Source organism: Telopea speciosissima, chromosome 9, assembly GCF_018873765.1.
Source record: "Telopea speciosissima isolate NSW1024214 ecotype Mountain lineage chromosome 9, Tspe_v1, whole genome shotgun sequence".
Lineage (NCBI taxonomy): Eukaryota > Viridiplantae > Streptophyta > Magnoliopsida > Proteales > Proteaceae > Telopea > Telopea speciosissima.
Genome location: NC_057924.1, coordinates 15474231 through 15484337, shown reverse-complemented (window position 1 = coordinate 15484337; position 10107 = coordinate 15474231). Strand labels below are relative to the sequence as shown.

At 39.6% G+C, this 10107-nt stretch overlaps 1 protein-coding gene across 1 annotated transcript; it reads left to right on the top strand.

Annotated features, from left to right (window-relative positions):
* Positions 1–1703: 1703 nt before the first annotated feature.
* Positions 1704–4930, top strand: LOC122638671 (B3 domain-containing transcription factor LEC2; the record flags this gene model as incomplete). The annotated part of the gene is made up of 6 exons (XM_043831524.1): positions 1704–2498; positions 2609–2683; positions 2999–3099; positions 3191–3237; positions 3331–3407; positions 4823–4930. Coding segments are annotated over exons 1-6 (1203 nt in total), but the record flags the coding sequence as incomplete, so codon positions are not given.
* Positions 4931–10107: the final 5177 nt, after the last annotated feature.

Sequence of the window (10107 nt, the reverse complement as noted above, 5' to 3'; positions counted from 1 at the left end):
TCGGTAGGGAACCAGACAAAGAATTGTCAGCCAGGTCGAGGGTTTCCAAGTAAGGGTGGTAGTTGTAGGCAGAGGAAGAAAGCGAACCAAAGACTACCCATGTTTTCTCCTTCTCACTTTCACTCTTACCCTCGCTCACTCACGGAAAATTATCTCAGTGGTGGCTGTTTCCCTTTCTAGTAAAAAGGGTTTGTCTTGCAAAAGGTTTTGGTTTATAATCTTAGAAGAGGACAAATTTGGAATTTCCCACTGAGTATTAACAAGATATTAGAAGAGGGCAAAATTGGTATTTAAAATATATTAACACCATCCACTCACCGTCCACTCAGGGGGTGTGGTTGTATAATTTCAAAACACAGGGGGTCGCTCTGTATTTAATACAAACCTCAAAGGTGGTAGTGTAATTTTCCCTTATTAATTTTATATTATTCCTTTAGTGTGTATATTTTATTTTATTCTATCATCCACAAAGCCCTCCTTAATCTAACAAGGTATAACATTTTATATACGTTGTACAGATTGATTAATTTTATAGCATATTTTTTATATAAAAAAAAAAAAAGGGTGTACCCAATGCACAAGGTTTCGTCGTTGCGAGGACTGGGGAGGGTCATAATGTATGCAGCCTTACCCCTACTTTCACAGAGAGGTCAGAATATGTATTATTACTATTTGATGCTTTAATCAGTCCACTAATTTAATGACAAATTGGATACCATATGATAGATTTAGGGTGTACATGTGGATGTTAAACATGTAGTATTGAAGGATTAATATATCATTAATAATATGCAATTGTAGATAGGTCATCTTAGAAAAAGTGAAAGTTTGTTTTATTGGGAGAATTAGAAAAGAAGTGTTATATAGGGGAGTTGGGATAAATATAGTTTAAGGGGCTAACAAAAATTTCCCTATGTTATTGTGCAAAATAAATTTTTTTGTTTGGGTAGAAATTATGCAAGATAATAACTTCTCAGCAAAAGGTTCTCTGAACCGCAAGGGGTACCCCTCTCTCTCTCTGCCTCTCTTCTCCTCACATGAAATGACATTGTTGTTCTCTAAATATGAAATTGTTCCGATGCATCTTATTGATTTGCTATCCTAAACAGCTTGCTCAAGAACCCTTTCTCTAACTTTTGCTGCTAAAACAATTTAGAAGATAGCATTATTTTCTCAATATATATTAGCTATGTGATTCTCATTGAAACATTATTCAGTTTTTTTTTTTCTTCCTCTTTCTGATTAAAAGCATTAATGTAGGGTTATAAGAGGAGAAAAGAGGATGGAGTCCCATAAATTAAGCAAGAAAGATGGCCTCAATATCATGGTTTAAAAACCTGAATCGGAGTTGGAACCCTGACTCTATAGTATTGAGTCAGACTGAGTTAAGCTGAGTCCAATCTGACCAATTCCCATCTGATTCCAAGACAATACAAATTAGAATTGAATCAGAATACGAGACATCCCCAATCTTGTACCTGGTCACTGTTCTGGCATTTCAAATCAGCTAGATCTGATCAATCCAACTCAACTCAGTAAGGCACCCACCCTTGTGAGCTTGAGCTGGAAAACCCAGATTGATGGACTTCATGGTGATGGGCATGGAATGGCATTGGCATGTGAGTTGAAAGCCTGTGAAAGGAGAGGAAAGGGAGAAAGAGGAACTGAAGGAGGAGGGCATGACATGGGGCCAGGGGCCATAAATGTATGGAAGCACCATGGACATGGTGTTCCGTGCAGGCAAGGATTGGTCAGATGGGTATCCCGATATCAGCATTCACCGCCCATCTGTCACCAAACCCAACCCCGTTGGGCGTCGCCACCACTACTCTTTTTCCCCGCCTCTACTCTTTCTCTCTCTTTCTCCCTCATACTTTCCTTCACCCAACTCCTCTGCAACTCCTGACAATTTTCCTTCTCTTGCTTCCACTTGTTCTTCCTCCACTGGTCATCTTCTCTTTTCCATTGTCTTCCACACCAATATTACCTCCAATGGCTTCTTCCCATCCCACCACCAGAGCCTTTCTCCTCTTCCTCGTCTCACCATGGATCAGAATATCCCAAAACTAAACACAACCACCCCTGGTTTTTCCGAGGATCATCGGATTCTACAGAATCAAGTAGAAGAAGAAACCCAGTTTCTCCAATTTGGGTTTCCTTCTGATTACATTGATTCGTCTATGTTTCCGGTGAACCCTTTGGGAATGGAAGAATCTGATGGGTTCGAGAGAATGCTGGATACAGGGGTGGGGACTTCTTATCCTCAGGAGCTGTTCTCACCATTATCGAGATCAAAACTTCATCAGCAACTTATCAGATGGCCTTCTTCAATAACGAAGGCAGCGAGGAGTAAAAGAAGAATAGCAAGGAGAATGGGTTCTTCGGGCTCTTTATCTTCTTCTTCCTCTTCACAAACTTTCCCTGCTACTGCTACACCCAACGATGCTAACAACATCGACGGTGAAGATACCAAAACCATTACAACATCTGATAACAAGGTGGGTTTCTTTCTTATCTCTGTTTTGTTGTGTTTTTTGAGTTTTGAAGTTCTGAATCGTTTGACTGACTCTGCTTTTTCTTTTTGTTTCATTTTTTTCTCTTTTTGTAGACACTGAGATTCTTGTTTCAGAAAGAATTGAAAAACAGCGATGTTGGTTCCCTGGGAAGAATCGTTCTCCCAAAGGTTTGGTGTTGTGTTCATTACTCTGCAATCGTTCTCTACTTTACGGGTTTCCTTTCCTTTTTCTCCTGTTTCCTCCATTCACAGAGCTTGCTTCGACAGAGTCGTACTTCTGACTGACCAATAATAACAAACACCTTCCTTACTTTCTCGATTTTCGTAAACAAATCAAAACCCATATTCCCATTTTCAATTTTTTTTAAACTTTTTTTATGGTTTTCATGTCCTGTGTCTCTTGTCTTTTTTCCAACATGATTTATTGATATTGGTGTTTGTATAATTCCTGCTAACGAAAATTCCAACTTTGAACATGAACAGAAGGATGCAGAAGCACATCTCCCGATCCTTACAGTGAAAGAAGGGATCCAAATTGCAGTAAGAGATGTCTCCTCCACCACAGTCTGGTGCATGAGATACAGGTAGGTTTCTTCATTTTCTTCCATTTCTCTTCAATTTAAAACATGAAACTTTGCCCATTCTAAAGCAAGTTTGTCTCTGTAAATAATGCAGGTTTTGGCCAAACAATAATAGTAGAATGTATTTACTAGAAAATACAGGTAATCAAATCTGAATAGATGAATCTGGTCTTGTGTTTATTGTTCTTTTTAGGGTTTAAGTTCTGAAAATATAGAGTTTCAATACTTGAGCAGGGGATTTTGTGAAGCAGAAAAGCCTTCAAGCTGGAGATTCAATCATGGTGTATGAAGAGGATGAAAGCAAGGAGCTGGTGAGCTTTTGATTGGAATTACTGTAATACCCCTTTTGCCTTGGTAAATGCCAAATTTAGGTTTCTTAAGCTGTTAGGGAAAAGAGGTTTTTTCTGGCTATAGAAGACAAAAAACGACTGAACCAAACGGATACGGATACGTGTGGGGTGACGCCTGGCCTGCTCTGGGCATGAGCGTTACCTTGTAATTTAGACAAAGTGAAATTTGGATCGTCTAGGCGTGCCTGCCCGTAGTAGCCGTAGCAGCCTCCTAATGAGGCGCGGTGCAATGATCGTTTTATCTTTACCCGAGTGTCTTGCCCGAGTAGGGGTAAGGTGATCATTATGCCACGCCTCATTAAGAGGCTGCTATGGGCAGCAGGCCGTAGACGATCCTGATCCGACAAAGTGCGTGCTTGGGCTGTACTATGCAACCGTAGAAACTCCTTATTTCAATGGTTGGTTCGGTCCAATTTTGATCAGGTTGAGCGGAACGGATTTTAGTTGAAAATGGGTGAAACCGAAGCTGGCCCAATAAGGAAATATTCGGTTTCAGTTGATTTCGATTTGGGTTTGGTTTATTTTGGTTTTTTTTATGTGGTTATTATCGGTTTGATAACAGGCTTAGTTCGATTTGGGTTCAGTAAGGTTCGATTTTCAGTCGGTTTCATAATACCCAAATCGAAATTAGCCTAATAGGAGATCGGTTGGATTTGATTCAGACTTTTTAGTCAGATTTCATTGGTTTAACCGGTTTGATTTTGGGTTTGACATCCATATCTTAATCTCAGTCAATATTTATGGAGATCGATCTATTCATTACTTATTTACCAAAAAAAAAAAAATCTATTCATTACTTATCTATAAGTTTTTTTGAAAAAAAAAAAAGAGGAGGTTTAAGGAATTAATTGATTGAGTTTACTATTTTAGTTATTAAAATAGTAATAATAAATGAAATTTATCACTTGTACCAAGATTCCTGAATTTATTAGATCAAAAACTTCAAGAAATTAATAGTTTCAATAAAATATTTGCTCCTTTTTTCTTGATTTCATTTCTAACACTTTCGACTGTGGGGTCTTTGCATACATTATGACCTTTCCTAGACCCCACAATGGCGGGAGCCTTGAGTACTGGCTACGTTCTTTTTTTTTTTATTTCTAACACTTAGACTATTGGTTGTGACTGAAGCTTTTCTTTGCATGCACCTCGGTACTTGAGGTGCAAGTACAACAACCATCTCATACGCCGTTGAGCTGACGAGATGGAATCCAATTTGTGGACCTCACCTTGTGGATTTCATCTCGTCGGTTCAGGAGCGTATGAGATGGTACGAGATGATTCTCATACGTGAACCCGAACTCGTTATCTTCCACATGTGTAGGGCCAATAAGGGTAGTGTTTCAGATTTTAACTGTTTGGCTGTGTATGTGCAGTTCATCCTAGGAAAGAAGGCAGAGCCCAAACCTGCTGTAAGGCCCAGGTTTCCAACGAGCCGACCTCTATACTATGCACCACTTCTACAACAACTACAACAACTACAACAACAATACCAACAACAACAACAAAGATATCAACAACAAATACAACAACAAATATTCTATTACATGTCTCAAACTCGAAGTAGTGGTAGTAGTACTGTAGTAGAGTGTTTGTCGTCGGATTCTACTGGTGCAGCTCCTTCTACTGCCCAACCACAGCCGCCGCCGCCACCACCACCACCGCCAGCACTGGGGTTGGAAGAGCCCTCATTGTTCAATGACAGTACTTTAACTGTAAGACAAGGAGTACAACAAGAAGTTATACGCGCTTCTAGTTCGCACTTCACCGACTTCGATGACAGTGTCTTCGACGAACTTGATATGCTCCCCAACTTTGGCTCTCTGTACGACGATTACCTTATGAACATAGACGAAGTCGAAAAGACTAACAAGGGAAATAGAGCCCTGGACAAATGAAATGGGATCTTTATCCCCTCCAGTTTCTTGTTCGCCCAGTTCCTCAGTGCCTCTAACAAGGGGAGGCCTAATGGTCACCCTATTCCTGCCAGAACACTTTGCCCGGATGGAGTCCACTGCCCCCTTATTAGAGGCATTGGGGAACTGGACGGAAACGGACCTGGAGGAGATAATTTTCCAAATGAAATGGGAGTAGAATTATCTATTTTCTTTTTTCCTGTTCCCTTTTTTTGGGAAATTGGGCCTCTAGAAAAAATTTTGTGACTTTTTATTGAAATCTGAATATCTGGTAGAATAGGTAGAGGGATGTAAACTAGAAAGACGAGAAATTATTTGTATCTCACAAGAATGTACAAAGTTGATTTGGGTAAAAAAAACTGTGAAAACTTTCATGTGTAATTGTTTTTTTGGGAGAGGTTCTTGTAGCAAGTGGTATAAGGAGCATGCCAAAGAAGTGAGACGGAGTGGTTTCGTTCATGAAAGGACAATAAGGTAATTTCATGTGAAGAGGAAAGAGATAGAGATAGGATGTTAGCATATCCTCCCCTGGCGGCTCAAAGAGTGAGAAACCGCACTAATGAGAGGGCAAAAGATGTTTGAAATGTAGTATCTATCAAATCCAATAATTAAAGTGTTTAATTCATTTTGTTATGCATGATATTAATTAATGCGTGATGGTTGTCTATAGGTTTTTATCTAAAGTTGTTCATGATTAGGGATAGAATTGGGTATTTCATTCATACAGGCGTCACACTTTATGATCTCTAGAATGACAATTCTAAGGCACAAGTGTGAATATGCGTGTACATTGGACCGGGGATCACTTGAAAATTTTGAATGGAATGCTTGCAGATGTTTGAGGAACAAGATTCTCATTAGTAGCTTAGCAATTAGGCATTATGGGTTTTGGTGAAACAACGATTGATGTTTCTCAGACTAGATATCGGTGCAATGGAGTCATAGTGTCAAGCTATTCACAAAAGAGATGCTCAACACTACATCCACTTCTTGTAACCAAAAATATCAAAGAGAATGTGTGTGGATAATTTGAAGAAATTCAAATCAGACTACATGTTTATATATAATTTAGAAAAGATTTCTAAAAATATTAATCAATATTTATTTATAATTGTTTTTGCAATATTTTTAGTGGTCCAATCAATGATATGGATTCTTTGTATGTAGAATTACGACAATTTAGGGTGGTGATAATAATCATTACCATGCCTTGAGGATTGTTATGTAATATTGTTAAAATGGAGGGACATGACCATAATTAACTAGTGACTTGAAAAAATTATGAATCATTTTACTTAAGATGTATATTACTAAAATATCTTTAATTATGAATTTCAAATATTTATCTAATATTATGTTTTAAATAGATATCCTAATACCTCTTCCCTGTTTGTAGCAACCTAGGAGTTCTTTTGTAGCATATATATCAAAATGAGAAGTTGACAAAAATAATGATTTTATGCAACTTATAGATGAGAGAGAGAGAGAGAGAAAGAGAGTTGTGTGTGTGTTAAGGTATTTATGGCTCGTTAATGGAAAAAAAATTAAGGTATACTCCTTCATGCTACCAATGTTATTACTATAAGTGAGTCCTTTGTTGAAGTTCAAATGCCCACCCCACAGTCGGCCACATCTGACCATTTCTTGCCGACAAATAGGAAGAAGAAATGACATGGGTGAACCTTAGTCGATTGGAGAGAGACTTGGCAGATTAGGGGCAGCGAACGTTTCATTTTAGTCAACTCAACTGACTATTTTGAGTAACGGTCCATCAATTCAATGCTCATTAATTCCATTTACTTGCCAAGCAATTACACAATTCAATGCCCATCAATTCTGACAAGCAACATCCGTTTTCTTCTCCACATTTCATGCAACTCAACTTAGGAATGAAGGAGTTCAGTTTCATGTAACTACATCTTCTCCTTATCTTTCGTTGGTTATGGCTTTTAAAGCTCCTCAAATGTATATTAATATTGCTCATCAAGAGGCTACTGAGAATGCTCATCACTCTCCCATAGTGGTCAACGGTTACAATTCTACTCTTTTTGTAACTCTACGTGACAATGAAGAGTCTACGTTAGAAGTACATCTAACCATTATTGTTCCCTTTCTCTTAGAGAAACTTGCCTACATCGTTGGATCTTCTACCCTCAACTCTCCCCATCTTCATGGGTTGGAGATTGGAACGAACATTGGCCAAGTTTCCAGGGTTGAAAGAGGAGTTAGAATGGAAAGCCAAAGAATCTCTAGGCCAATCCAACTTGCTAGTTCGGTATAAGTGACACATACGGAGTTTGGAACTTTGAGACCAGACAAGATGTTAGACATCAAAGTAGGCATGTATAGGACTTTGTCTGCCACACCTCCATTGGTGGTTTCTTCTCCACCCAATGATATATTTAATGTATTATTTTATCTTGTAAGTTGTGCCTACAACTTCATCTCTAGAGAATCCAATGATTGTGCCCATCCCCTAGCCAGGAAGACCCTGTCTTTGGCATGTAAGGCAATATGGTCATATTCCACTCCTTGGTTTGTGGTACTTTGTATTCAAACCTTGTGCATCTCGTCATTTTTCAGAATGAATCTCTATCTACCAAAAAAAGATCCAGGTTTTATAGAGGATTACAACTCAATTGGTAGCTTCCATTACGATCCTTAGGTTGACAATAGCATTTAAGGCTTATCCAGGCATTGGAAGCTATGGACTCAAAAGTCCTAACTTTTGCAACTACCCAGAAATTGACGTTGAAAGAGAAAATACCAACACACAATGCAGTATGGCCGATGTTGGCGATTGGTTGGTCAACTAGGTGAAAGCCAATTTACTTCAATTGACTTGGACTGAAACCTGGGGTTTGGGCTTGGTCCAAGTCAAAACCTGGACTAAGGCTAAACTTGGTTTTGAGTAGAAAGGCTAAACCTTTTTTTTTTTTGTTTTTGGTAAATAAAATTTCATTCGGATAGAATGAATGAGATACACAAGGTTTGGGTACGAAGTAGGGCTGCAAGTTTGGCCCTGTTGGCCCAAACCTGCCCTGGCCCGCCCTGAGCCCGAACAGGGCCTGGGCTAAAGATTTCTGGCCCTGAGGGCAGGTTAGGGATAGAAATTCTTAGCCCTAAGTCAGGGTCAGGCCGGGTTAGGGTTGAGACCTCGGGCTCAGCTCAACCCTGATTTTGTTTCTAGTATGTGTTCTATGGTTCACTAAAGCATATATCATTTCTGGGTTGTACTCCGTGAAGAAAATTCTTTACTGATCAAAAAATAGAAGTTATGATACATGTGATCAAGGAATATAATTATTTAAAATGAGGCCTACCATTGTACCAAGAAAAAAGAAACATAATAAAATAACCAGATTAATGTGAATATGTCCCTTTATTGTGTTGCTATATAAACATTTAGCTATTTTAATTAATAATTTGTTTATTGCAGCAGGGTCAGGGTCAGGGTCAGGGTAGGCCTGGGCCCAGCTAAGGGGACTCAAGGTTGGACTAGGGTTTTAAAAAGCCCGGCCCAACTCGACCTTGTTGTAGCCCTAGTACAAAGTATACTAAATCAAGGAGTGGAATATGACCATTCTGTCTTATATGCAATTAAGAGGGTTTTCTAGGCTAGGGTATGGGTAAGCCCCAACAACTTCCCTAGAGAAAAAGTTGTAGACATAGCTTACATTACAACTAGACACCGGACATATATCCATGTGAATACAACAAACAAGAGGGATGGGCATGAACCACATGACAGACAAAACCATATGTTTTCTAAAGATGATGATTGATAGCATGTCTAGTCCCCATGTTCCCAGACACTGGCCTGGCAGACAAAGCCTAGCGTTTTCCCATTGTTTGTTGTCGATGGCGATAGTGGTGGAGAGCATGGTGCAGGTGGCGGTGTTCTTGAGCAAGACCGGCATTAGCTCACACTCCTCCCATCTTTGGGAACCGATGTCGTACATATCGACCGACATGATCATACAATGAGCAGTACCACTGGCATAGGCTAGAAGGCTAGTGTTGGTGATGGGAGACCCACACTTTTTATTCTTTGTGTGGGTTTCGTGTCCATCTTGGTCCTAAGGTGACTCATTCTCCTTGGGATCCTTCCTCAAACTCCAACCAGAAGCCACGCGGTAGCCTTTAGAAAAGTTGTGCCAATGAGTTTCTTGTTGCATAGAGAAGGGCTGACATCAACATCGGAATCACACTTCCCTCACCATCTGGAAGGGACTTGGGGCATTCTCAAATCGTCAAAACTCTTTAACTTGAACCAAACGCCGACATTGATGACACCAATGATGACATCCTTAGGCTTGATCGAGATCTTGGGTGCTATGTCTGGCCTATGTATCATTGGATCTTCTACCCTCAATTATCCCCATCTTTATGGGTTGGAGATTGGAGAGAACATTCGCCAAGTTTTAAGTGTCGAAAGTAGAGTCGGAATGGAAAGCCAGAGGATCCATAGGCAGAACCCACTTGTAAGTTCGGTAGAAGTAACACATATGTAGTTTGGAACTCTGGGACCAGGCAAGATGTTAGACATCAAAGTAGGCATGTATAGGACTTTGTCTACCACACCTCCATTGGTGGTTTCTTCTCCACCCAAGGATATATTTAATGTATCATTTTGTCTTGTAAGCTACCTCTACAACTTTTTCTCAAGGGAATACATTGGTTTTTTCCATCCCCTAGCCAAGAAGACCATGTCTTTGGCATGTAAGACAGTATGGTCATATTCC